This window comes from Gadus morhua, chromosome 1 (assembly GCF_902167405.1).
Source record: "Gadus morhua chromosome 1, gadMor3.0, whole genome shotgun sequence".
NCBI lineage: Eukaryota > Metazoa > Chordata > Actinopteri > Gadiformes > Gadidae > Gadus > Gadus morhua.
The window spans coordinates 29,285,422-29,313,410 of record NC_044048.1 but is presented as its reverse complement, the minus strand read 5'-3'; the positions used below and the strand labels follow the sequence as shown (position 1 = coordinate 29,313,410).

General features: G+C 42.4%; 2 protein-coding genes and 1 long non-coding RNA gene across 5 annotated transcripts in view; 2 read left to right on the top strand and 1 right to left on the bottom strand.

Moving 5' to 3' along the window:
• LOC115542057 (tumor necrosis factor receptor superfamily member 5) lies at positions 1-27,980 on the top strand. Its single transcript, XM_030354165.1, has 12 exons — positions 1-108; positions 2,244-2,304; positions 2,658-2,837; positions 3,015-3,140; positions 3,344-3,502; positions 3,830-3,917; positions 22,602-22,765; positions 22,936-22,961; positions 23,094-23,121; positions 23,608-23,944; positions 27,649-27,772; positions 27,903-27,980. The coding sequence occupies exons 3-12, from the start codon at positions 2,696-2,698 to the stop codon at positions 27,978-27,980; spliced, it is 1,272 nt and encodes a 423-aa protein (XP_030210025.1). The 5' UTR covers positions 1-108; positions 2,244-2,304; positions 2,658-2,695.
• LOC115551312 (tumor necrosis factor receptor superfamily member 14-like) overlaps positions 9,406-27,989 on the top strand; it is a 70,782-nt gene continuing 52,198 nt past the window's right edge. For 2 of the 3 annotated variants that reach the window (XM_030367641.1, XM_030367726.1), the window contains exon 1: positions 9,406-10,119. The gene's annotated coding sequence lies outside the window, so the exon portion shown is untranslated. The remainder of the gene's footprint in view (positions 10,120-27,989) is intronic. The other variant, XM_030367405.1, reaches the window with a different exon arrangement.
• Positions 13,776-15,361, bottom strand: LOC115553863 (uncharacterized). The gene is made up of 3 exons (XR_003978527.1): positions 15,224-15,361; positions 14,461-14,629; positions 13,776-13,944 (listed from the first exon to the last, which is right to left on the bottom strand). It is a non-coding gene; the product is annotated as an uncharacterized LOC115553863 (long non-coding RNA).

Here is a 27,989-nt window from a genome sequence, read left to right as displayed (position 1 = left end):
CGAGCATCATGAATATGAGTTTCCTCCTATTGTTGCAGTTGAAGGCGGAAGATTGTGGTTCGACAGATAGGCCACCTGAAATGTTTCGACGGTCTCAATTAAAGTAAGGTAATATAAACGCTGTCTAATCTGATATCGTCATTATATTCAAGTCCGTTTTTTATAAACTTCAGTTGGTTTGCTATAACTGTATAAAAAAAGAGGGATTTATGGTGCCGTTCTTACTTTCGGGAGAAACAACGTAGACCTTGACACTTGGTTATAACGTGTTTTGATCAAACATTGTGGCTCCTGGTAACATCATATGGTATTTGAAGAATGATTAGCCTATTTAGTTATATTCAGGTTCTTTGTTCACAGTGTTGAACTCCCCGCTTTGCACCTGATATTAACATGCGTTTTGGGAGCTCGGATATTAACCCCAATAAATCATGGTGTAAATCAGTGGTTCTCACACTTTTTCGAGCAAACGCCCCCCGGACCTTACCCCCCCCCCCCCCCCCTTCCTTCCTTTGCTCTTCCAAAATCTCCACCTGAACCCTACCCCTCAACCCTTCGCCTACGAAATGGGTCGACCACCCTTCAAGACCCAGTTACAGTACGTCATTAGTAGTCGTTGACAGGGTTTTGATCTTTATTTTATTTTATTATTTTTTTATTATTGATATTTTTATACAATATCTGTCTCCGGAATTTGACTGTATAGTTTGAATGTCTTATAAAGCCAACCTTACCCACAAGGAAAAGCACTGTATGATTAGATAAGAATATTATTCATGCTCACAATCTGTTAGAAACTGCAGAAGCTTTATTTTGGATCAAACTTCATACAAGATCAACATAATACATAAAACCAGAATAAACATAGAACTTGAGGTAGTATACCATCCATGTAAAACATAAATATCATTCCAACAAGAACCAGTGATATAATGGAACTAATATTGCGCATTACAGAAAGGCGTCAACCATCACATTTGATCCATAACTCAGTCGGTGTTAACCCATCAGTGGATGGTTCATCTTTCTTCCTTCCCGGGGGTTGCGGGGCTTAGAGCTACCAAAGCAGGAGAGGTGCTTGAGGTGGAGGGAGGGGCTCTGTGGTGGCAGCGGCCGCAACGATCTCCTGAAAGAAAACAGAACATTAAGAAGGAATTATATGGCAGAACTGGGTTATATGGCCACAAGTTATGTACAATATATAATAACTGATAGATATTTCTACCAAAAGGTTTGAAAAAATACACAGTGTGGTTTATAAAGAACGCACAAAATAGTTTATAAAGGAAACACGACATCACATTGATCCACCATTCTCCAGCTCATAAGCACCTTAAACTCACCTAAAACTCGGATGTGCGTCTCCAGTTCAACAGGGCTTCCCGCTGTACTGGGATGTGCGTCTCCAGTTCAACAGGTCCCACCGCTGTACTGGGATGTGCGTCTCCAGTTCAACAGGTCCCCCCGCTGTACTGGGATGTGCGTCTCCAGTTCAACAGGTCCCCCCGCTGTACTGGGATGTGCGTCTCCAGTTCAACAGGGCTCCCTTCTGTACTGGGATGTGCGTCTCCAGTTCAACAGGGCTCCCTGCTGTACTGGGATGTGCGTCTCCAGTTCAACAGGGCTCCCTTCTGTACTGGGATGTGCGTCTCCAGTTCAACAGGACTCTCCGCTGTACTGGGATGTGCGTCTCCAGTTCAACAGGGCTCCCTGCTGTACTGGGATGTGCGTCTCCAGTTCAACAGGGCTTCCCGCTGTACTGGAGATTGTTGTGGAAATAATCGACTAGTTTGCAAAGAGGCGAAGACAACGGAATATTAACATTAAGAGCTTTTATTCTCATTGCACCGTGAAGACGGAAACATCCATGACATTTACTTCTCTATTTCTGCATTTCATCAGAGCTCACTTCCAACCATAACCCCATGACCACGTTTACTCATTAGTCTGGGGTTTTGCCCGACAAATCTCCTAAAATATTGGTTGTTCTAAACGTCCACTCCTTATCGGATACCGATTTATTAAAATTTTCTGTTTACTGAAAACCGGATTTGCTTGACCCTCTACTGTTTTTCCAGCACACTGACCACTTCAGCTCATTATATTTTTCCGTAATGTGTGTGTGTGTGTGTGTGTGTGTGTGTGTGTGTGTGTGTGTGTGTGTGTGTGTGTGTGTGTGTGTGTGTGTGTGTGTGTGTGTGTGTGTGTGTGTGTGTGTGTGTGTGTGCGATCATCCTACTTAGGCGCGTCGCTAGAATCAGAGTGTGACCAAAGCCATAAGGACGTGGTTAAAGACGTTCAAAAGTGAGTTTTTTTCCTGCTTTTTGTGACTGTTTGTTAAACGTCCACGGTCTTTATTTTAGCCGCATTTCAGATATTTTAATTTAGTGTATATATTTTCTTATTTTACTTATGTTTACAGAACCACAGATAAGAATCCCCCTTTTGATAAAGTCAAATAGGCTACATTTAATCATGCAACTGGGGTATAACATCTTTATTTATTAACAACACAGATATAATAACTAACTACAGAACAGTATGAATAGTCTGATTGAACCAAACACAACTCTTTTCAAACCCCCAAATGGTCTTCTAACCCGTCCCCAGAACTCGTTATTTAATTGATTAACTGCTTTTCTTTCATCTCTCCCCAGATATTTCAGAACTACAAGAAAAGTCTGACTGCAGTTTGATGGTTGAAGCCCAAACAAACCTGACAACCATGTTCCTACAATTCATATTAATAAGTTGTTGCTTTGGCGTTGCTTCATCTTCATATTGTCCCCTGAATGAATACAAAGCAGGAACGGAGTGTTGCCCATCATGTCCGCCTGGTAAATATCTGAACTGTTGTCACGCTGTCTGACTCTACAACGTATACTATCTACAAATAAACATATACAGGATATACCGTCTACAAATCTACATAAAAGACGGTCCACAAATCGACAACATGTCCAACATATACTGTCTATGAATTTACATCATATTCAAATTTTTCTTTCCAACAGGATGTCATGTTGTAAAGGACTGCACAGAGAGAAGCATTACAAAGTGCAAAAGTTGCCCCGATGGTACTTTCCAAGCCGGCTATAATGAGCAGAAGCAATGCTCTACCTGTACAAAGTGTGACGCAGGTACATCTGTTATTTAATGGAGATGCCCCCCATGCAACCCCAATATGTTGTGTTGATGAGGACGTTGTGTTGTTCATGTTGATATCAGAAGTTGTGTTGTTCATGTTGATTGATATCAGAGAAGTTGTGTTGTTCATGTTTATATCAGAAGTTGTGTACTCTCAGGTTGTCTCAGGTTCCTCTGTAACTGTTGTGATTGACAGGTCTCGGTCTGAAGGTGAAGAAGTCGTGTTCATCAACATCAGATGCTGTGTGTGAGGTCCTGGATGGATTCTTCTGTAGTGACTCTAACAGAGGTGGATGTAGGGCCGCTCAGAGTCACCGTCTGAGCTGCAGTCCTGGTCACTACATCGATCAAAGAGGTTGGTGTTCTATATACTGTACGGACACATTAATTATAAATAAATTGTTAAATAAATTGACGTCTGCTGAAGCTATTAAGTCCTGTAAGGGCCATCCAGGTTCTTACCATTTAATGTATTAGTGTCCAGGTTAGTCCACGATCATCTACAACAGTCTGGCAATGATACCCACAAACACCTTTTGAATTACAAGTCTCTGTTTCCTTGTTACTACGATGTTGATCTTTATTTTAACTGTTAACCGATAGAACATTTTAAAATGATCACAAATGTTCCCACTACATCTCAGAACGGTCGTGTTTTAATAAAACATGAATATTCCTACAGGAACAGCAGATAAAGACACAGAGTGCCTTCACTGTACTGATGGAACATTCTCAGATGGCACGCGGTCGTCTTGCAAGAACCACACAAAGTAAGTGGAGTTAATTAAACAATATTAGGCAATATATAGTGTACTGGTGTACTGTACTGGTTTTTAAGATACATACCATAGTCATAATGTTATGTTAGTTTTTTTATAATCAGAATTAGATATAGTTTTAAGGTCATTATGCTTGACAATATATATAACTTCCATTCAGTCAATTTCTCCAAATCGGCGTGCAATGAATTCAGACACAGGCAGATACAGGTCATTAGGAGCAGGTAGGGGTCAGGCATCTAGTTCAAGAACCTTCCTGAAGTGAAGGCCTACAGGTTGGTTGTGGACATTGGGGATCGAACCCAGTACCTTTTAAACCTGAAGACCAACACCCAGTCTACTACTCTGAGAACTAAACATGGTTGGGTCTTTCTCATTTCAGATGTGATTCAGAGGGAGGGCTGCAGATACAACCAGGAACTGATTCAACTGATTCTACATGTTTTCAATACGTTGTGATTGGGGTCATAATAATAGGATGCATAACCTTAGTCCTGGGAGGTAAGCATTACATTCAACTCTAACATGTATTATGGTTACATTCAACATTAATGTGTTATGGTTACATTAAACTCACATGTATCATGGTTATGCTGAATGATAGAGACTGCTCTCCTGACATGTTACTGTATTGTTTATCTCTATATAGCATTGATTTGTAGAAGACGTCTGAAGGTAAGTGTTATTACTGGTTTGATACAAAACACAATAATATGTGTGACCCTAGCTGGCAGTGGTGGAGTTATTAGATGATGACCTTGTATTGAACCCAATGTTGATATTTTATTCACATTTTATTTTATAGAGAAGGAAAACACTGGAAGAGAAGAGGGGGTTAACTGGTAAGTTCTTGTTCCACGAGCACAGCAGCAAAAAAACATCAGCGCTGCGAAGCGGTTTTCTATTATCTATCATTTCACTGTGTGGGGAATTGGCCTATTGGCGCCCCCTCTGGCTGCAAGCGCCCTGCTTACTGAGAAGGTGGCGTGCACAGAAGCTGTGTGAGACGGGGAGAGGGAGGGGGGTGCGGGGGACAGTTCTCCCAAATGGAACGGACAAGGGGAATAGTGGGCTAAAGACACACACCTCGCATTTCTTGCAATTGAGAAATATATTCTCTTTCGGAGCTGCTCCAATGGGCTTCAGTCTTCAGTGAGTGTTGCTGCATGTGGAGGCTGGCTGTATGTCCTGACTCTCTGCTGCCTTCTCTTCCAGGGACTTCACCACTAAGGTCCACTGACGGTCCTGAACCAACCGGGGACCAACAAGAATGTACCATAACTACCCCTGATGGAACTAGGGGTGATCATCATGGTGACCAGAGTCTGGGTCCAGCCCCTCCCTCAAGCCCCACACATAATGGATCTGTGTCAGACTCAGTCCATCAGAAGGACCATCAGCCTGTCCACACAAAGAGAGACAGTGGAGCCTCCCGGTCCAGCCACAGTCTGATGCGCTCCTCCACCTCCCGGTCAGCCAGAAGGTTTTCTGTTTGCTCCAAGTCGGTATCAAGCTGCTTTGAAAGTCCCAAGGTGCCCACCGACCGTGTTTCACTATTGATGGATAATGACATTGCAGATGAAGAAGTAACGCCAGTTCGCGAATATCACGATCAACCTGAAAGTGAATCTGATGACTCAAACTCACTAAAACCAGTCCCCATCTGGAGAGACCATGGAGTCTCCCAGTCCACCCCCCTCAGTCTGGGTCCCCCCTCCCCCTCCCAGTCCACCCCCCTCAGTCTGGGTCCCCCCTCCCCCTCCTCCTCCCAGTCCACCCCCCTCAGTCTGGGTCCCCCCTCCCCCTCCCGGTCCACCCCCCTCAGTCTGGGTCCCCCCTCCCCCTCCCGGTCCACCCCCCTCAGTCTGGGTCCCCCCTCCACCTCCCAGTCCCCCCCCCCTCAGTCTGGGTCCCCCCTCCACCTCCCAGTCCCCCCCCCCCTCAGTTTAGGTCTCCCCTCCCCCTCCCCCTCCCAGTCCACCCCCCTCACTCTGGTGCCCCCCTCCACCTCCCAGTCCCCCCCCCCCTCAGTCTGGGTCTCCCCTCCCCCTCCCAGTCCACCCCCCTCAGTCTGGGTCTCCCCTCCACCTGCAGTCCCCCCCCCCCTCTGTCTGGGTCTCCCCTCCCCCTCCCAGTCCACCCCCCTCACTCTGGTGCCCCCCTCCACCTCCCAGTCCCCCCCCCCCCCCTCAGTCTGGTGCCCCCCTCCACCTTCCAGGTCACCCCCCTCAGTCTGTCAGCTAGAAGGTGTCGTGTTCGCTCCAAGTCGGTATCAAGTCACTTTAATATCCCAAGACCCAGGCGCCGTGCTTCACTACTGAAGGCCAATGACGTTGCAGAAGAAGAAGAATGGCCAGTTCTAGAAAAACCTGATTAACCTTAAAGTGAATCTGATGAATCAAACTCAAAAACGGAGGTGGAAATACACCAGTCTGAAACATTTTTTTTTTTTTTGTGCAAATTTATTGATGATACTTTTTGATGTTTTTGCACAATTTTTTTAACTAACGATGACGCGTACATTTTTAACTCATAATTCATTTTCTAGAGAATGAGAGTGTGGTTCCGTGCTAAACTTTAGGTGCTATCATTGTATTGAGGTGCAATAATTCAGGTGCTGATCAGTGTTTCTCGGCTCCACTTAAAGTGAAACACGGCCTGCTACTCCATGGGCCTCTACGGATTCTGTTTATCGTGCTTTTATTATTTTAATATTTATTTGCGGGCAATTTGCTTATGATGTTAACGAGTGAAGTCTACATTGGTCCTTCGCGAGTGTTTACTGGTGGTCAGGATTTGGCAGATGCAATTCTCCTCTGGGCGCTTGTGTTTTTTTTTCTTTTTTTAATGCAGCATAACATATGCTACCAGCAGCCCTTGCTCGTCTTCAAGAGGCTGATGCTCAGTACCTCGTTTCATTTCGTACCCCCTTTACAGTCTGGCATTGTTTGTCTGGTCAACTTTGTTGATGTCAAGATAAGTGTTAAATTGCCAACACTGTTCTTTGTCCTGTGTATTACTAGTGTATTATTAGATTACATATCTCGAGCCAAAACCCTGGTGTTTCCAACGCCGTTTTGCAAAACAAGCCAAAACACAAACTGTGGTTTTCAACTTGTATTGTTCGAATAGGATTTTCAACACCAGACAATACGCTGTAGAGCATATTGTAATGCAGCGTTGAATGGATGAATAGCTTACATAAGGGTACCCAGCACTTTTCAAACCACACTCAAGCTTATGGTTAATAAGCTAAAAAACAAACTGACGCCCTTGCATGTACGTCATTATTTGACACCCTAGTATGGTTAAACATGACTATAAATCATTATAACAACGTTTATAGGTCATAAAAGTCAAAAAAGCAAAATAGACAACTGAGATTACAGCGTGGTAACGCTGGGGTCGGTCAGAATCGACCACCACGAGGCGGTGCTGTTGGAGGGATGGTTTGTGCGTTGTTTGATTAACAAGGGGGTGCTTTAAATAACGGCAGGTCCCGAGGTCGTGCAGTGTTTGGGGCGTAAGAGTTGCAAACTAAGTTAACAAGGCGCCTTGTTCACACTACATGCGTCCGTCGACGGATGGCCGAGGGTGTGTCTGACGTATGGGGGACTAGTCTTTGCAGACACATACTGCCACTCAAATCGCCTCCCACCACACAGCTGATGTGTGGATCTTAAATACATTGCACTTTCTAAAAAGCTGTTTTAACTTTGCCTTTATTTTCTATTTTAATACTAAAATGCCTTTTTAACTTTCTATTTTACTAATTTCTTTGCATTAGGGGTACATGTCTTGTCCATGGGTTGTATTTATAAATTGTACAAAATATCTTCCTTTAATAATACTAATCAATAATCAAATTATGGGGCAGTTATTTTTCATTTCACTTAAAAAGGTCAACCAGTTCCATAATGTTTTTTTCAGAAAATGCATATTCTATACTAGAAGTTGCTGTTTTTGTGCTGTCCTAATTGCTGAATGTCAGGTGTTGCTTTAAGAAAAAACAATAAACTGTGTTTTCGAGAATTATTTTCATCATTATTTCTTGGAAATAATCATTATAATATGATGAAGGTGTTTTAAAAACAATTCTAATTATTAATGAACATTAAATTATCCACTTTGTGTGTGTCCGAGAAATTTCCGTCAACCGTTTTACCCACCGACAAAACCCCTATAATTCAGCAGTGGTTTGCTCCAAAGTCACATGTCCAACACCACGTGATGTCATTTCCTGCAGTGGTGGTAAATTTGAAAACAGTTGAGTTCGTTTTTCCTTCTCCTCTTCAATATTTCATCAATAATTTGGGTTTTACATTGAGTGGGTTAATGGCTTGTCAACTGTGTTATCAACATTCTCTTGTTCACTTGCATTACACATTATTTCTTACTAATATTATCTGAAAGTGTATAAAAACACGAGTTGATCAAGGTCATATGGCGACAGGTTCAAGGTTGCCAGTTAGCACAAGGCCCCAAAATGGCCGAACTGTCAACCCTGTTACCTGTCAACTGTTACCCATCAAGTGTCACACAGTAGACAGGGAGTAACACGGTTGACAATGTTGCCAGGTTTCATTGTGATAGTTTATGCTTATAGTGTTTTGTTTTTTAATAATGAATACATGCTGAATAACTGGTACATTAACTAACCATTAATAGTGTTAACTAAGTATTAACTAACTGTTTTAGGAAGATGAGTCGCGTATCTGCTGCTGACAAGCAGCGCCAGTACAGGGCCCGGCGTAATGCTGATCCTGAGAAAAGGGCTGCATGTTTACAGAAGCACAGGGAGACATGGCAAGAGAACAAGCAGCGAGGAAAGGTGACGGCAGTGAAAGATTTAAGCAAGAGGGAGAAGAGAAGGAAGCAAGCATATTGGAGAAAAGCCCAATGTCAAACGGACCAGAGAGAGAAAGAAAGTGATAGAGAGCCAGTTTACTCCACCCCAGAGTCCTGAAGTTAATCCACAGCCTCGGATGTCAAGGTAGAGATTTTTCTTTATAGAAAATAGGTTTATCAATAAATTATGAAATTATGTTGAAAAAACTAGAGTAACGGCTTGTCATCGTTTTTCTGTTCAATGAGTGTGAAGTTTAGAACTCATGATCTATAAACTAATGCTTTGTTTATCATTTTAGACAGAGAAGTGCTGGAAGGAAGAAAGTCAAGAGAAGGGAGTCAAACTTATACCGGGAAATCCAGGCTCTTAAGGAATCACTCAATAAACAGAAAAGAAAAACTGAAAAATACAGGAAAAGACTAACAAGACTACACCAGAATTCAGAATCACCCAGATCAAAAACACGCCGCCTCGTAGGAAGGGTTCCTGTGTCTCGAGAGGTGCACAAAACTTTAGTTTGCCACCATGCCCTAGTGGACAACATCAGCAGAAAGTATGCTTCTACCAAACACAAAAGAACTAGGCAGGTAATCGCAACACTTGTGTCAGGAAGGATCTTAAAAAAATACAAGTTAAAAAAAAGAATTCAGGAGAATGGGGGCCCGGCGGCGGTGGGACTGGTGCTGGCTGGCCGTCGTGTAAAGGTGTTCAAAGAAAAGGTCTGTAGGGGCGAAGGGACCAGGGAAGCTAGCTCACAGAGCGCAGGACGTATAGACTCCACTGGAACAAATAGGAGAGGCTTCCCCTGGGTTCAGCCTTTGATCCGGATCACAGAGGGACTCTGTCTTGCTGTTGTGTTTTTGTCCAACATGAAGAGTCTCCCAAATCCTACCATGTAGACATATCAGATTTCATATAGGCTATCATATCATATAAGTTATAGGCCTATACAACATCATATCATTTTGTTCCTTTTACGAAACAAAAACAAATATTGAAGGAAATATTTTCGATAGTTTCATCTTTGCTAAAGTTGTTTAAACGTAGTTAGGCCTATATAATCATACAAAATAACAGACTATTAGAAAATAATGTCTAATTGTTTCTAGTCACGCAGAAGCGCAAACAAACACAAACATTTTGGCTACTGAAATGTTCAGTTTCATTCTTAAACTGAAACGGAAACTTAACAATTCTTCTGGGTGGTTTATAGCTCGTGTCCAATGGATTTTAACTTGACGTGAAACTGCGAAAACCTCTCGAATTTTTGGATGGAGTTGACCTGAACAACAGATAAAGGATGATGTGAAAATAAATATTGAGAAAGACACTCAATAGAGACAGGTAAGGTGGATTTATCTTCAAAGAACGATTGTTGAGGGGGGGTAGGCAGGACCCAAGTGCACAGACTGGAAATGGTGACAGGGCAGTCGAAATGTTTATTGTTGGCACAGATGATCAGGATCGGACAGGCAGAGTAAACGGGGGCAGGCAAGAGTTGGGGAACGGTAGACTGGGACTAGACTCAGGTAGACTGGGACTAGACTCTTCCGTCGGCGGGCGGGTAGTCGGGCAGGCGAGGGGTCGGTATCAGGAGGGCAGACAGGCGGGCGAGGAGCAGAAAACAGGGAAGCAGACCGGCAGGGACTCGACAACAGGCGGGTGGTCAGACAGGCAAGGGTTCGGGAACAGGCAGGATCAGCTTTGTAGAAATATGGGGTCTGATTTATAACCGTTGCGTACGCACAAAACGGGGCTGAAATTGGCGTACGTGACTTTCCACGCCAAGGTTGTGATCTATGAAAAACAACTTGACGAGAAAATGTACGCAGCCCTAAGCAAACTCTGACTCATGCGCAGAGGCGCCGCATCCCATTAGGCATACCAGGCAACTGCCTGGGGCCCCGCAATTGTTTGGGGGCCCCGGGCCATGGGGGGGCCCCCCTAGAGCCAAAAACAAAATCGCCACCCCCCCCCCCCTCAACAATCGCTCCACCCCCCCCCCCCCCCCGTCAACAATCGCTCCACCCCCCCCCCTCAACAATTCTCTGCCTAGGGCCCCCACACTAGAATCGCCCCTTTATATATTTTTATGTGACACTGTAAACACATAATCAAATGTCAATTAAATCCCAAGTGTGGAAAACCAAGCCACACTCCTCATCACAATCGTTGTCCGTTAGGCCTACTCTTGATGCTTTTCATGACAAATCAGGCATTAAAAAGGGGTTATGTTCAAGAACCTTTTACGTGGGTGATTACAAACTGATTATCCAAGGTGTTCTCGGTCAGTCTTGTAACCGTAACCCTATAAATACAGAGGTGAGCGCCGTGGTAATGCTGCACCACCACTTCTGGCGGACCATGCAAATGGCAGGATGCGGAGGGAGAGGGTCTTTAGGGACCATAACGATGTATTGGTAGGCTACATAAAAATATGTAACTTTATGTCAGACCACTTCTTTTTTAATTCTGGGACAGTGCGCTCCGGGCTATACTGACAGAGTTCACTGCTGCATTAACATGTTGCCACTCACTCTGCTTTTTGTTGTTGGTGATCCCAATCCTGTGACCGCCGAACAAAACTACTTTTCGGGCCTCCATCTCACCCACAAGTGTCTCCACTTCAACCTCCGTGAAATTTCGCTTTTTTGCTTTTCTCAGTAGGCCTACTTCTGCCATTGTTTCCGACAAGACATAATACTTGCATCTGAGTCTCTTTTATATGCAGATCGAATTCATGAGGTCATTTGCATTGACCATTTATGGTTTAAAAAGGGGCGTGTACAGGGCGGAACGTGAAGCTGATTCAGCTGCGCGCACTTGTAGGCAGTCTGTGATTTATAAAGAAAAGCTTGCGTACGCAGGGTTTTATAAATCGGAATATTTTTTGGCGCTCGCAAAACTTGGCTTTTGGGCGTACGTCGATTTTAGTAGCGATCCCACGCACAGTTTTATAAATGAGACCCCTGGAGTTGCGGGAAAGCTCTGTGAGTAACGAGAGACGATCTGGCCGAGACTGAGTGGAGAGAGAGGATTTATATAGCGGGATCACAGGTGAAGGTGGTTGGGTTAATTAGGGGAGATCAGCGTGGCAGGCAGGTGAATGGGAAAACCAGAGGCGGCCCATGACACCATTTGCACAGCATTGTAGTACAGAAAATTCCGGTATTTATGCATGTATGAAAAGCATAAAGTAGGCTTTTCAATTGCATAACGATAAGCCTAAAATAATCGAATCATTGGGACAATAAGAGCATGTCCATACATCCAATTAATACGTTAAATTAGCATAAAGCTGTCTATTTTATTTATGTGCCCCTTCCTGGCAGCTTCCAGCAGTTATTGGTTCACATGGAATTGCCTGTAAATCTGTGTGGAGTCTTTTGCAATATTTTCACAAATCTGCAGTTCATCATAGAGATGAACTGAGGTCATCATAGAGATCCAGATCTTATCAAACATCCATGTGATTAGACACATGATGCCTCCCGGTTACCCGGTCAGATGTCTATGGGAAATAACCAGTTTTTTTTGAGGAAGTAGAAGTGAAACTGTGTCACATTTTGAACTACAATCTTTTTCCTTCTAGTTTCGACTGGGCTTTTGGATTGTCGTGTAGTTAAAGTAGCACCAATAATCGTTACTTGTACAGACTTACACCGGGATCCCACCGGACGCGTATACGCGCCGCGGAACGGCTGCGTCCTCTGCCCTGCGTCCATTCCTACCAGGCGCGTAACGGCAGCGAAGCGCTGCCTTGCGAGCCAGCCGTATTCACGCGAGATCACGAGATCACGCGATAATCCTAAACCTAATGTACACTGTAAAAAAAAGATCGTATTTTTTACAGGGAATCGCTGGCAGCTGTGGTTACGAGAATTCCTGTAAAAAATACAGCAGCACAGTAGATAACTTAACCAACGAAATATGTAAATTGATTTACAGTGAAATGAATCACGGCTGAATCACATTAAAAAACTGTTTATTCTACAAAATTGTTTTGTTAATTTTGCATTACAGTGTTGTATATAAAAAGACTATTTCCTGTATTTTTTAGTAAATTTAACAGGGAAATATCATACAGAAAACAAATTTAAACTGGTAGAACAGCAGTAAAACATTGTATTTTAAATGGTGCTGTTCTGTATATTATACATAAAATCTATTTATAATATGCTGTATTTTTATGTTTTAATAATCAAGTTATAATGTAAAATGTACTTATACACCTGTAAAATTATTACTAATACTCCTACTGCAAAACATGCAAAATTACATTTTGAGAAAAGACAAGAGAGGAAAATCCCTTTTGGGAAATGTATTTACCAGCCATCGGCAATAAACAATTGGATGATTTTTTTTTCCAACATATACAAAATGGAAACAAGCAGGTGTCAGATAAAAATTACATAGTGCACCTGTACATATTGCAAGACTTTAAAACAGAAATGACATATTTTGCCTTAATAACAATAATAAAAATTGTTGATTTAACAAAGCGAAACCTAACAGTACCTCTTCTCACAACACACAGAGTCCACATTTAGGCTTAAATCCCTCTAAAACGTGGCCTAATGTGCCGAAAATTATCAGTGCTTTATGGCACTGGAAGTGTCCCGACTAACACACTGTGTGTGTGTGTGTGTGTGTGTGTGTGTGTGTGCATTAACATGAGAAGATAGCTACATATATTTATGTTTCGGAATCGTCCCCATACAATATGCACCCTGCTGTATAGGATGTCACCACGTCCGTGCCCGTGGGACATAGAACACATCGGGGGAAAACCACCTGTAAGGAAACAAACCTAAACAAGCCATCTAGAAACACAGCAGTAAGACACCGTAAAAAACAACAACCTGGAACATAACTACAAAGCAATAACATAATGAAAAAAGCATGTGGCGGACCCTCTACCAGGAAAGGTTACACTGTGTGCCTTAATTACCATAATACACATTTAGGATTAACAAAGCAAAAACTAAAAGTACCTCTTCTCAAACAAACAGTCAGAGTCCACATAGAGTTCATATTTAGGCTTGACGCCACTCGTGATCGGAGAGATCCTGTATCAGGGTGAGGACTCGAGGGTTCAGGTTGAGACGACGCTTGTTGTTCTTACTCTCTACTTTGGTTCCTTTTTCTGGGTTTATCGAGAAGAAACACCTGTAAAAAAAAAAGCATATTAAAGCATATTAATTGATCATTTAAAAAAATAAGTACAAGAAGAACCAAGAACAAGACTCAGGCCACACCTATAGAGCCAAGGCCGAGACAGACCCAGTTAGTTAAAGTCTGGATTAAAAAGGAGAATGCGTGCCGTTTTTAACCCATAGCCCTGTTACCGAGTGCTGTCAGTAGGAAAAAATATCGAGAACATTTGGCACAATATTGACCGAGTATCAGAACGGCAGCTAAAGCAAACCTATGGGGGCAAGCAAACCAAAAGTAAAACTTAATGGAGCTTGGCCCAATAGGTTTGCTTTAGCTTTCGTTCTGATACTCTGTAAATATTGAGCCAAATGTTCACGTTATTTTTCCTACTGCAGCACTTGTAGCCTCAAATCAACAGGGCTATTGATTACAAACGGCCGGCATTCTCCTTTAAGACGGGAACCTCTGAGCCAGACTCCAGGTCCCACAGTCTCAGGTCTGAGAAATTAGTAAGCCATGATTACTCACCTTTGAAGGAACTCCAGAGTTGAAGCCAGCTCAGATGGATAATGGATGTTGAAAATGTAGTAGCTCCCGAACATGAGGCACAATGCAGAAATGAAGGAGGAGATGTTTGTGTTGACAAGGTTCCGATCCAGACTCAGCATGTACCTTGTTGAGGAATAGCAGGACTGTCCTATGAACAAATTATTTAACAGGTTTTATTAACAAGCACTGCACTCACATCAGGGGAGCATGCTTTATGCTTCCTACACATGTGAGAAGTAAATGATGACTTTTTTGTAAACATGTGCTTACAACCACTTACTGCACATGACACAGACCTGCCCTCTCCAATATGATCATTTAAGTGAGACACTAGCTCTTTCACTGCGTGAAAATGGCCGGCACATAATGAAACTGCGCATTTTAAATCTGCAACAACAGCTCTAGGAGTGGCTTGCGATTCAGGTGCATTGTGCACGCGATAAAAATGCCCCTTGAAAGCTGCATAAGTGGTAAATGTTTGACTACAGTTGGCGCCAACACATTTGAAAAGACAACGAGGCTCATTCCTATGCACTCTGCAATGTAGTACATAGCCTCTTAATGTAACCAATATCTTTCTACAAAAGACGCAGGTGATCATTTTTATAGAGTTATCAATCTATTGGTCTTTAGCCAGCTACATATCAACTGTTGCTAGCGCCTGCTAAATATCAACTGGTGCTAGCTTACACCATGTGCTTTCAGCAAAAAGTAGGAAAAGTAGCCGACATTTTAAGCTTACCTTGCAAACTTTTTTGCAATAGCACCGGATCGATTGAATAGCCACGGATCTTCCAATCGTGGATTTGTCCAAAAGAAGTTGAATTAAAGTAGTACAAAGTAGTCCGGTAGTCCGAAGATTTCTGATGTGTTCTCCACTCTGCAGACGCGGCGGCGCTACTACTGGCTCGTTGGTGACGTCAGCTGAAGCCGTGAACGAGGAGCTCGTGCTTCTCCTCCCGCCCTAACGTCATTATCCAATCAGAGACGAGCTGCACACTTTTAAATTCAAAGTTAGGCGGATTTATCAAACTTGCTAAAAGAAAAACAGGTGCAGTTCCTCCGTAAATGACCCAATATTCATGGATGTTTTTATCTGGCTCACCAATCTCACTCACCAAATCTCAATATCACCAATATAAAACCTGCATCATGAAGCTCAGCACCAGATTGGCTACAAATAGCCATGATAAAAAAAAACATTGGAATTATAATTGTATATTTTTATGTATCCTATAAATATATAGGCAACCTCGAGGTTCACAATTACATTTTTTTCACAGTGAGAATTTTTATTAGGCCTATCTCAATTTGCATAGTTTCATCAAGATCATGTTAAAAGTACAGCATAGACTTGTATATATGATTACATATATGTTTTGTATTTTTAAATCAACTGGCTAAAACTGTAGTTTCTACAATATTTGCATGTCAAATTAACATAATTGTTTTGTTAAGAGTATTACAGTATTTCGCTGTTTTTGTTACCAATATTTGTAGTTTTAACAAATAAATTTGATTATAATCACATATTGTTATTGTAAATATAACAAAAAACATTTTGTTTAATAGTTTACAAAAGTTCACTGTGATTTAAACGAAAAATATATATTTTTGGGTTTACTATACTCTTCTGTAGGGATTTTACATAGTTTTTATATAAATTTCACAACCATTTTTTACAGTGTACTCACCTTCCACTCCCAAAACTATTGCAATTAAATGCCACGCTTTGTCCTTTCTGAAATTTTCCTTATAAAAAGGATGATTTGGTACATAAATGACTTCATGTTGCTGAACTTCGACAATGAGTCTCTCGTCGTCCATGTTGCCGACCCTCTGAGACCCTTTGATTGATTGACTGCTGACCTGGGTCCAGTTGCACCAGCAGAACGTAAGGTCCCACTTAGGCTACGTTGAACGTAAATCACCCAAACGTTCGACTTTACACTCTACTAAAAAAATAGCAGTTGCACCAAGCAGATAGTTTTAACGTAACACTAAGTTATAACTTTTCTTTTACACCTCCCCTCTAGCTGGTGTAAGTTCCATACTAACAATAAAGAACCGTTAAAAGAAAAAAACGTAAAAAGATTTCAACACTAACGCAGGGTAAAGATGGCTATTCGTTTTGAGCAATGGGAAGAGGAGTTTCAATGCGATATGCGCCGGGAACGGATTGTCCGTGACCGTATCGATCCATTTCTTTATTATGATGATGTTGAATTATATGCGCGATTTCGGTTTTGCCGGGCGGAATATTATATTTATTTATTTATTATAAAATCCGCCATCAAATAGCTTAACCTCACGCCTATACCGTCCAAGCAAATTTTAGAGAATAAATGACTGAAACTGTTTTGTTTGCCCTCTCATTTGGGTGCTAACGCGTCTTCACTCCGGTAAGGTGGAAACTTGCCGGTATTTCCTGTTTACATTGTTAGCTGTCAATGATTGGCTTGAAATTATCTAAACGTCATTAAAAGCGACACTAGTACACTTTATGCACTACTAGTAACGTTACAACTTAAGTTATGGTGGTGCAACCAAAATTTAGAACACCTTTAGTTTGACACTAGCTACGTCGAGCGTAGGGTTAAGGCAGACTTTACACCCGAACTTATGATCGGCTTTACGTTCTGCTGGTGCAACCGACTGCAGGTGCCACCGGTCATGACGTAATAATGTTGATGTGAAGTTACATGAGCTGAGTATTGTGTTTTATTTTGAAAATTGACCGGATGCTCTATGGCTTTTACTTTTCACTTCCTGCCTGGCTCGACCTGCTCTGTCGAAATTGACGCGGTTTAGCAGCGGCTCGCGGCAAAAATAGAATTGGACGAAAAGATAGCGCCGCGGCGCGGCACGCCGCTCCTGGGACGCTGCTGAGACGTTACGCGGCGCGCCCGGTGGAAATGGTCTCATTGATTAGAGTGGAAGCGATCAGCAGCGGTGACCGCGGCGCAGCCGTCCCACGGCGCGTACGCCTCCGGTGGAATCGAGCCTTTATTCTTCAGAGGTCTATAGAGCTCATGGTACCTCTGGGCTGGGAAAATTAGAATGGGTTTCAATGGAGAAAGTAATTATTTTCTATATGCCCTGGATTACACATAGGTTGTTTGTGGATTTAAATAATAATTTTTCATGCAAAGAAAACAAAAAAAAATCGTGAAGAAGTTTGATAATGTTAGGTTTTGTGTGAGGCCGCTTTGTGAACTACAGCCCTTCGCTGCTCTCGACGCAATGATATAAATCACCACCACTCTGGTACAGACATGGCGATCTCTCTGCTCCACTTCACCGCTTTTTTCCAAGGGGAGGATAACAGCATCGAAAGAGGAGAAAAACATTATAAGTTGGGGCATGTGTCGAGTTTCAGTTATGCCGATGGGGAGATTGTCGGTCTTGTCAACGCCAGTTGCAGGGAGCGTGACGTCACATACGAGACGTGTAGTCTTTCTCATTGTGTTTTCTCTGCAGCCTTTAACTGGACAATTGCACAATAAACGGCCAAACTCTTTACGTGTAAAACTATTACTTGGACCCACACAAAACATATCCAAGGCATTTAATGACTGGGATCAGAAAATAATAAATTTCTTTCCATTGACTCCCATTCTATTTTTCTTGCCCAGAGATCCCATGAGGGGTCTACCGGAAGAGGCGTACTTAATAGCTCTATACAACCCGGGCTGTATAAACACACTGTTTCATTGGACAGTTTATTTGCGTATATTTGCAAAACTTGACCTGATTGGCCGACGGATCCGTAGCTGCCTGAAAAGTTGACAATTTCTCAACTTTTTGAGCCGACAGAACGGACGGACCCCAAATGCATTTCGAAAGGGCTGCATGCAAAGGCAATATGAGTGTTTCAGATCAAGCATGCGTTGCCTGTATGGACCTATAAAGAAAAAGTATTGCATTCATTAACTGCCTTTCTTTTATCTCTCCCCAGATATTTCAGAACGTCAACATGGCAATGATGATATGGCAGCCAAAATATAAAGTGTTGCCCATTTAACTTTTGAATGAAAGCATGTCTAAACAATAAACCTTAATTGACAATAGATGTATTGAACCCACACAACTTTGCTGCCCTCAAAATATGTTAAACATTTTGATGGTAAATACAAATTGGAAAATGTTTTTTTTCAATCTAGAATTCATTTTCAACATATATTTAGGCCTACTTTTATTTCATATTTATATTATTGACAATGCTACTGCATCAGCAAATTGTCGCCCAGCAGAATACAGTTCAGAAGAGGGCTGTTGTCCAAACTGTCCCCCAGGTAAGAGACAATATCCTCACTAATTACCTGGTTCCAAAATCGCTAATTTGGAATGTTATTTTGTTAGTATTGTCATGGTTTTGAATAATGTTTTTTGCACTTTGGACTTTGGCATCATCTAGTGGCCGTGCATGTCTTATTTAAGTGTTTTCTGTTTCCTTGCTTTGCCAATTAGTCCTGTCAACTGTGTCTTGTTGCTCCTGTCACATGACCAATCAAGCCATGTATTTAAGCCCTGCTTTTGCCTATGTTCATTGCTTAAAGTGCGTTCACATCGCTGGGAATTATGGGAAAAACCTTTTCGCAACGTCGGAAAGTTCACCTCATGACGCTGTTATGATTCTACTTCCGTTCGGCAACTGGGGCCAAATTTAGTTAACAGAGTTGCCCAGTTGGTGACGTATGGTGACTCATTGTTTACTAGTGATGCGCATGACCATGTCGGACCTCAACGCAAAAGTTTTGAACGGTGAGAAAGTTTGACTCAATATAAGAGAATCAACCATCATATCACATATTTTTTGCCATGTCTACACTTTACTATTGATTGACATTGTAACCGTCTGTTGCCATCGACTTTGCTCAGTTTTAAAGGTTGTGTACTGGTAAACCAGCTGAAGATAAGGGCAAGTGTAGCCCTCCATACAGTGGCAATACTGTATGTGCTTCTCATAAATAAAAGCAAAAGGATAGTAGGTTCATAGGCTGCAAGGAAATAAAGGCATTTACTATTGAGGCATTGGCTATTGAGGTAATGGGAAGGCTTCAATCTGTAGGCTTGGTTGTTTAGTACAATGGCTGCTACAACATCTGTGTCATTTACATAAAGTTTAAATCTCTTTCAGTATACATGGATGAAAAACTGCAGCTTCCATGATCCCCGACAATCAGTCAGAACCTATGTTCCACGCCAAACAGATGGTGGCGGTAATCCTCTTGGTGTGATATATAACGCTGACGAAGAAGAACTTCTAGATTCCGAGCGGAGTTCACATGAACGGTCGCTGTCGGAAATGCGCGTAAACGTGCGCGTCATCACTGCCGAGCCGTCTCGTTATCACCAGGAGAGTGAACGCACCATTAGTCTTTGGTGTGCCACGTTTGTACTCTGACCCAAGCTAAAGTCTTGTATAGGACATTATTATTGATCCTTTGTGTTTTGACCGCTTGCCTGCTCTCTGCCCACTTGGATTTGACCCTCTGGTATGACGTTTTGAACTTTTGTCTTTGTGAAAAAGATCTACCTGTATATGAGTTTACCTTTTGCCTTCACTGTTGGACTTTTTGCCCTTTTTGGATTTTGCCCTCGTTTTGGAATTTTGTGATCTTCTGTGTTTTTGCCCAAAGACTTTGTTATGATAAACAACATTTCAGTTAATCCTCTCTGCACTTGAGTCTATACCATTGGTTCTCAAAGTGCGGCCCGCGGGCCAATGGCGGCCCGCAGAAACATTCCTTGTGGCCCGCAATGACATACAGACGTAATATTAATTCAAACAAACTAAATAAATATAAAGAGAAGAGTCGACTCTCTCTAGCTTTCTATTAAATCCTGTTACATTTGTTAGTTTTAATCCGACTATACATTACTTTGAAAAGATGAACCTCAGTTTCGTGATTTAAACCTCACTTGACCTCCCTCCCAGAGGTCCACGGTGCAATGTTTTTTTTCACCACTGGGGTGCTGACGGCGTTTCCCGCCTATTTTTTTTTTCCTTTGGCGGCCCTCAGTCAAATTTTGGGTTCCTAAATTGGCCCTCAGCTGTTGAAACTTTGAGAACCCCTGGTCTATACCCTTCCCTTTTTGTTCACTGGGTTTAGAGTAGAACTGCCCGGATTTGCAGATCCGGGCTCGATCACCAACTCTATTTTTTTTTCTTTCAACATGCTCAATTGTTTTGGTTCCAACAGGAATGCATGTTAATAGACATTGCACAGAATTCAGAAGTACATCATGTGCATCTTGCACAGAAGGTACTTTCCAAGATGGCAACAATGGGCGTGAACAATGCTTTTCATGTAAACATTGTGATGCAGGTACATTTTCACTTTTCAACTTCTTAGCTCAGTGATATGTACCCATGTTATTTAAAACCCTTTCCCCCTTAAACGAGACCATGAATACTGTAACAGGGCATGAATGAGAAACATGAGATTAGATTAATGAGGGTAACAGGTGCCTAGATGCCCCTTGAATGCACTGAATACTCCCCTTCTTTTCCCATCAAGTTATTCTAATCTCAGACTTCCTCAGACAACCTTCTTAATCTCTCAGGTTCCTCTGTAACTGTTGTGATTGACAGGTCTCGGTCTGAAGGTGAAGAAGTCGTGTTCATCAACATCAGATGCTGTGTGTGAGGTCCTGGATGGATTCTTCTGTAGTGACTCTAACGGAGGTGGATGTAGGGCCGCTCAGAGACACACGGTTTGCAGTCCTGGACAATACATCGGTCAAAGAGGTTGGCTCTCTGTCTGTCTGTCTGTCTGTCTGTCTGTCTGTGCACATCAACTTTCATTGAATTGCATTTTCTATTGAACCATTTATTCAAGACGTCTTATTGAGGTATAGATACTTCTTTAACAACAGAGACCTGGACTTTAAAGTATAGCTTTGAATCTGTTCAGCCCTATAAGGGGCCATCCAGCTTCTTACCAATGTATTGGTGTCTACGTTATTCCATGATCATCTACAACAGTCTGACAATGAGTAGAGATAGAAACACCTTTGAAGTAGAATTCTCTGTTTTCTTCTTCCTTCTTGCGGCAAACAATTTTGGTGAAAGTAGTTACAATATTTAACCTCGCCATTTTTTTCAAGAATGTAATATTTACACCACATCTGAGAATGATCTTGTTCTAATAAAACATCTTTATATTCCTACAGGAACAGCAGATAAAGACACAGAGTGCCTTCCCTGTACTGATGGAACATTCTCAATTGGCACATCAACGTCTTGTCAGTACCACACAAAGCAAGTGAATTTTATAGTTTATTTATTAATACATTAGGGGTGGACAGTATAAACGGTATACAAGTATTGTTTGAATATTTATTGAAAGAAAGTGTGAAGGCGTGTTCACTTGAGACGACATTTCTGAGGATTGAGGATCCTCTTGCAAATCATAACAGCTTGTTGTTGAAATAGGACAGTTTTCGTTCAGCCTTTGTGTAAAGACTCGGCATTGGGCAACACTAATAGATCACTAATCAATATTTATACTAAATTCAGAATATATATTTTCCTAATATCAAGGATATTGGGTAGAAGAACTCATGTCTGTGAAACATTGTCCAACGTGTAAACAGGACTAAGATGAGGTAAATCAGCTGTCAGTGAGCCATTGAGATTAGGAAGCATAGAGGGGGAATACTGAACGCCAAACTGAATTCATCATCGTGGATATCATTGTGTGTGTCGCCATCTGTCTGAAACAACCCAAATATTCTGAATGCATTTTAAACTAATCGATCCCAATATATGGTAGGCTATAATATAAAAGTAAAAGGCAAATCAAGTGTGAGTGTTGTGTCATTGGCTCAAGACAAGTGCGTCATCACTGACAGACACGCCTCCAAACGAGTAGCCCGGTTGTAACGGACCTGCAAACCAGCCGAACCGGGCCGAGCCAGTTGAGTATAGTGGAATAACGCCATCGCTCAAGAACCTAGCTGAAGGCCTACTGATAGATCATGTGGACATTGGGGATCGTACCCAGTACCTTTGGACCAGGAGCCAAACACCCGGTCTACTATCCTCCCCCGAGGATAGGATATACACTACACACCCTGAAACTAAACCTGTTGTCTGGTCCTTCTCATCTCAGATGTGAATCTGTGGGACTGAAACTGATGAAACCAGGAACTGATTCAACTGATTCTGAATGTGGAGAACATGGTCCAGAGGCAGGACTAGTGGCAGGAATAGTAATAACAGGAGTCATACTGGCTCTAATAATCATAGCCATTATTCTGAGGAAGAAAATAAGAGGTAAGTGTTGCATTAATCTAAAATGTATCATGGTTACATTAAACTAACATGTATCATGTTACAGTAAACTAACGTGCTTCTTGTTACATTCAACTAACATGTATCAGGGTTATGCTGAATGATGGAGACTGCTGTCCTGACATGTTACTGTATTGTTTATCTCTATATAGAAAAGGCTAATCAAAGGCGTGATAAGGTAAGTGTTATTACTGGTTTGATACAGAACACAATAATATGTGTGAACCTAGCTGGCAGTGGTGAAGTTATTAGATGATGAACTTATTGTGAACCCAATGTTGAGATTTTATTAACATTTTTTATTTTATAGAAAAGGGAAACACAGGAGCTGGAGACTGGTAAGATCTTATTCCACATTTTTCACTTTTGTAAATTTGTAACATAACTTTATTAATGTCTATTAAGTCTGTCTTCTATGAATAGTCTTAATACGGAGTCTAAACATTCTGCAATATAAAATATAAGGATCAAAAGTGTATTCAGTAGCTTGCTCCTCTTGTGTTGTGTTTCGAGGTTGTGTGTTTCTGGTTGTGTGTCTGGTGGTGTGTGTGTGTGTGTGTGTGTGTGTGTGTGTGTGTGTGTGTGTGTGTGTGTGTGTTTCTGTGTGTGTGTGTGTGTGTGTGTGTGTGTGTGTGTGTGTGTGTGTGTGTGTGTGTGTGTGTGTGTGTGTGTGTGTGTGTGTGTGTGTGTGTGTGTGTGTGTCCTCATCTCCACCTGAGAGTACCCAGCTGCAGAGCTGCTCCACTGGGCTTCAGTCTTCAGTGAGTGCTGCTGCATGTGGAGGCTGGCTGTATGTCCTGACTCTCTGCTGCCTTCTCTCCCAGAAACTACACCACTAAAGTCCACTGACGGTCCTGAACCAACCAGGGACCAACAAGAATGTACCATAACTATCCCTGATGGAACTATGGATGATCATCATGGTGACCAGAGTCTGGGTCCAGCCCCTCCCTCAAGCCCCACAGATAATGGATCTGAGTCAGTCTCAGACCATCAGGAGGACCATCAGCCTGTCCTCATCAAGAGAGACCATGGAGCCTCCCGGTCCACCCCCCTTAGTCTGAGTCCCCTCTCCCCCTCCCAGTCCACCCGCCTCAGTCTGGGTCCCCCCTCCCCCTCCCGGTCCACCCCCCTTAGTCTGAGTCCCCCCTCCCCCTCCCGGTCCACCCCCCTCAGTCCGGGTCCCCCCTCCTCCTCCCAGTCCACCCCCCTCAGTCCGGGTCCCCCCTCCCCCTCCCAGTCCACCCCCCTCAGTCCGGGTCCCCCCTCCCCCTCCCGGTCCACCCCCCTCAGTCCGGGTCCCCCCTCCCCCTCCCAGTCCACCCCCCTCAGTCTGGGTCCCCCCTCCCCCTCCTGGTCCACCCTCCTCAGTTACTTTAATTTCCCAAGAGCCAAGATCGTATCGACTGTGTTTCTCTATTGAAGGGTTATGACCTTGTAGAAGAAGAAGTAAAACCAGTTTTTGAAAATTCTGGATCAACATGAATGTGAATCTGATGACTCAAACGGAGGGAGTAAATACACCAGGCAGATTATTTCGAGGGTTAGTGGTGATAATCCATGTTTGAATCAATCCTCACAAGCAAGGATGTTAATAAATAGACATGTGAGGTGTTTTCTGTGAGGCGTCCTGGGATATGATGGGTAACGTTGGCTTGAGTACGATCTCCATCCTGCACAGGGAATGTTTATATGGAGATGTGGAGATTGAGATGTTGGGTGAGAGGAACCACTTGTCTTTGAACGGTTTATTAGGATATTTCTGTTTGCAATGTTGTCTTTTTTCCACAAAACCGTGAGGTGGTTTCTGTAAGGCGTCCTGGCAGGGGCGGCCTTCCCTACAGGCGGGTTAGGCGGCCGCCTAGAGCGCCATCTAGAGGGGGAGCGCAAAATAATGCGCCCGAAAAAGAAAAAAAAAACACAATTATATATATATATATATATATATATCTTTTTTTTTTTTTTTTCTCCTAGGGCATATTTTTGCGCCCCTTCTATATCTCCAACCAATATTTTGACATTAAAATAAATAAATCTAACATTAGGGTAAAATGAGCCAAAAATCTTGATGTTATTGATGACTTTGCAGCGAGGAAGGCCAGAAGGACTGCACTGTAACCTTTGAAGTGTGGAGTAAAATGTATATAGTTCTTTAGACAACGTTCATTTGCACTTTTTCAATTTGTCAATTTATTTGTTTATTTTTAATATTCTGATTATTTAACACTCTTAGATTTACATATATTATTGTATTGTTTGTTGTTGTTATTATTATTATTGTTTGTTAACTAAGTTGTTCATTTGTTTTGTGTGTACTTTGCACTTTTGTTCTTGCAATAAATAAAGGTGCAGTACTTTACTGTAGAACTGTTAAGAAAAGGGTCAATGATTTTCTGTTTCAAAAAAAGAAATCTGTTTCCGTTTGGTGAATTTTGTTTTATTCCATTTCGGCTAATTTTGTTCATGTAGATTGATGGCTTAAAATAAGTGAATAATATGTGCCACAAGTGACTTAGACCTTCTAAGATTGTTGTTTGCCAGCCATCAGCAGGCGATTGGGAAGATGACGTGCAGTGTTGTACAGTCTGCTACTGTCAATGCCTGGTAAGTGTGAGAGCGCCGAAATTGCTTAGATGCCATGCCGAGAGCGGTATTGCAGACATATAGAGATGTAGAACATTATAGCTCGCAACATATTGAGAGCTGTGAACTTGGTTCAAACTTTTGAATAATGAACTATGAACTGAACTCGTTCATTTTAAAATGTGTGAACTATGAACTGAACTAGTCAAGTGAACTTTCCCAAAACGGGGCATGTGTCCATAAACCGTCTCACAGGGGGGCGTGGTCGGAGCGTAGTTCAGCAGGGCACAGGCTTGCCATTTCCTCCGTGGATTTTATTCTTGAATTAATGTTTGTTCATCGTTGCGATCGTTGTTGTGTTTATGTGAAAGAAATGCAGTTACAGGGCAAAACAGTTTTTCAAGGTTGCAATTCAGTTTTCGTGGGGAATTAACAAACTTTTTTTTTTTTTTTTTTTTTTTTTGCGTCGGGGGGGGCAGCGCGAGGAGTGAAGCTCGCCTAGAGCGCCAAATGTGCTGGGGCCGCCCCTGCGTCCTGGGATATGATGGGTAACGTTGGCTTGAGTACGATCTCCATCCTGTACAGGGAATGTTTATATGGAGATGTGGAGATTGAGATGTTGGGTGAGAGGAACCACTTGTCTTTGAACGGTTTATTAGGATATTTCTGTTTGCAATGTTGTCTTTTTTAGTTTGAGCTCAATGAGTGCAATGTTGACCACTTGGTGGACATGTTTTAGTTAATGGATATGATCTCCTGACGCTAGAGTCACTCTCACAACATGTGAGAGGGAACCATTTGGATTAGATCAAATGTTTCATCAGTTTTTCTTAAGAGGTAAAACCCCCCCATTGGTTGATCAGGGCAGGGGGGGGGGCGTTTACACTCTTTTTTTAATGATACTATATATTTCATCTATACGTGTCATTTTGAAGAGAAGGAAGCTGTTTCTACGTCAGAGATTTAGCGCCATCACTGTATTGAAGGTGTTGGATTGAATTCAGGACCAATATGCTAAATGCTAAACAGTGTTCCTCTGCTCCACTTTAAGTGAACCCTAGCCTGGTGCTCTGTGTGGCCCTGCAGGAGCTGAGGGCTGGTTTAACCACACTGATCGCTCAATGTGCAACAGGTGTGCAGCCTCACCAAGCCCCAGAGTCCAACCAGTCTGACTCGGGCCAGGTGAGGCTGCTTAAACCAGCCGTCATCCACACACACTCCACAAAACCGTGTCTGAAACGGTCTGTAAGGCCAAATCTTATTTCTACCCCTTACCCCTTTCCCTTCCCCCTCCCCCTTGTTTTGAAGGGTTAAGGGGAAGGGGTAAGGGGAAGAAATGGGGTTGGGCCTAAGTGTATTGTTTTTTAACTTTATTTGGAGATTTATTAATGGGGATATTTTGCTTACATTTTACGGTGTTTATTTTGTTAACAGATTTTGGGCGTTTGGATTATTATCAAATGGCCTTCTTTCATCTGTAAAAAGTGCCCGTTCTCAAACCTTAACGACAGAATAGGAATGGTAGGTAACTCTGACATGTATCATGGTTGTTCTCAATGATAGTGACTGCTAACCTGACATGTTCATGTATTGTTTATCACCATATTATTGTGTCTCTAACTGACGTTTCTCAGAGTGACACTAGGTACTCATCTTGCTTCTGGAAACATTGGACCCAAAGCTTGTATCTGTTTTTAAATGTGTTTGTATTTTAATTGTGGATGCCTCATTTGCATCCTTCTTAAATGTTTTGTATTGTTTTATATATGTATATAGATATATATATATTGTATATGTGCTGTCTTTATGGACCTTATAGGTCTTGAATAAAAAGTTGATTGATTGTTATATATAGCAAGGACCGGATCAACTATATAAAAACATGTATGTGTTTTTACTTTAGTTTGACCATGGATACACAGATGTGAGAACCTATAGGCCTCCTGGCAGTGGTGATTATCAAATCCTAGGTCTGTCTTTGTGTGACGAGCTCTGTGGAGCTGACCGTACCCCAGACCAAGGTCATGGTCATGTTTGAGAAGACCACCTTCTGCGCGGTGCATACAGGGATCAGAGACTGAAGGGTCTGATGGGTACACTGGGACTGGTGACGACGGACTGGGTTTTGAGGCCAACACTGACCCCATTTGCACGAAGGTGCAGCAGCAGTTATATCTCTAAGGAATAATGGAGGATTTAAGTCAATACTGTTACGATGTCCCTTTTTTGCAAGGCTTTGATTGAATCTGTTGGAATTGTTTTAATGTAAATCCACTGGGTAGACTGAAAGTGGCCAGTAAGATCATTGGGATTGGGCAGAACCTTTTTAATAGGCATGTGCTCAGGAAGGCCCATGTCGGCCTGGACTCTCCGGGCTTCCCCGTGCAGGGAGGGTCGGGCTTCAGGGTGCCATGGGGGAAGACTAAGGAGGACCAGGGACTCCTTATATCCCTGTCGCCATTAAGTTAAAGATTCGCTAACAAAATGCAACATTCGCGTAGAGGGAAGACGACACTCCTGTCCCCTCTCAAACCAGTACAACAACCAGTTCAACCATGGTAGCAGCTATCTCCTCAGGAACTCAACCTTCATCCACTACATCTGTGGCTTCTAGCCCCTCTAC

Bases quoted from the DNA above. Each gene is read 5' to 3' on its own strand.
- LOC115542057 (XM_030354165.1), top strand. From the start codon at position 2,696: ATGGTTGAAGCCCAAACAAACCTGACAACCATGTTCCTACAATTCATA. The intron at 3,503-3,829 runs GTTGGTGTTCTA...ATATTCCTACAG, and splicing joins TCACTACATCGATCAAAGAG to GAACAGCAGATAAAGACACA. The intron at 22,766-22,935 runs GTAAGTGTTGCA...ATCTCTATATAG, and splicing joins TCTGAGGAAGAAAATAAGAG to AAAAGGCTAATCAAAGGCGT.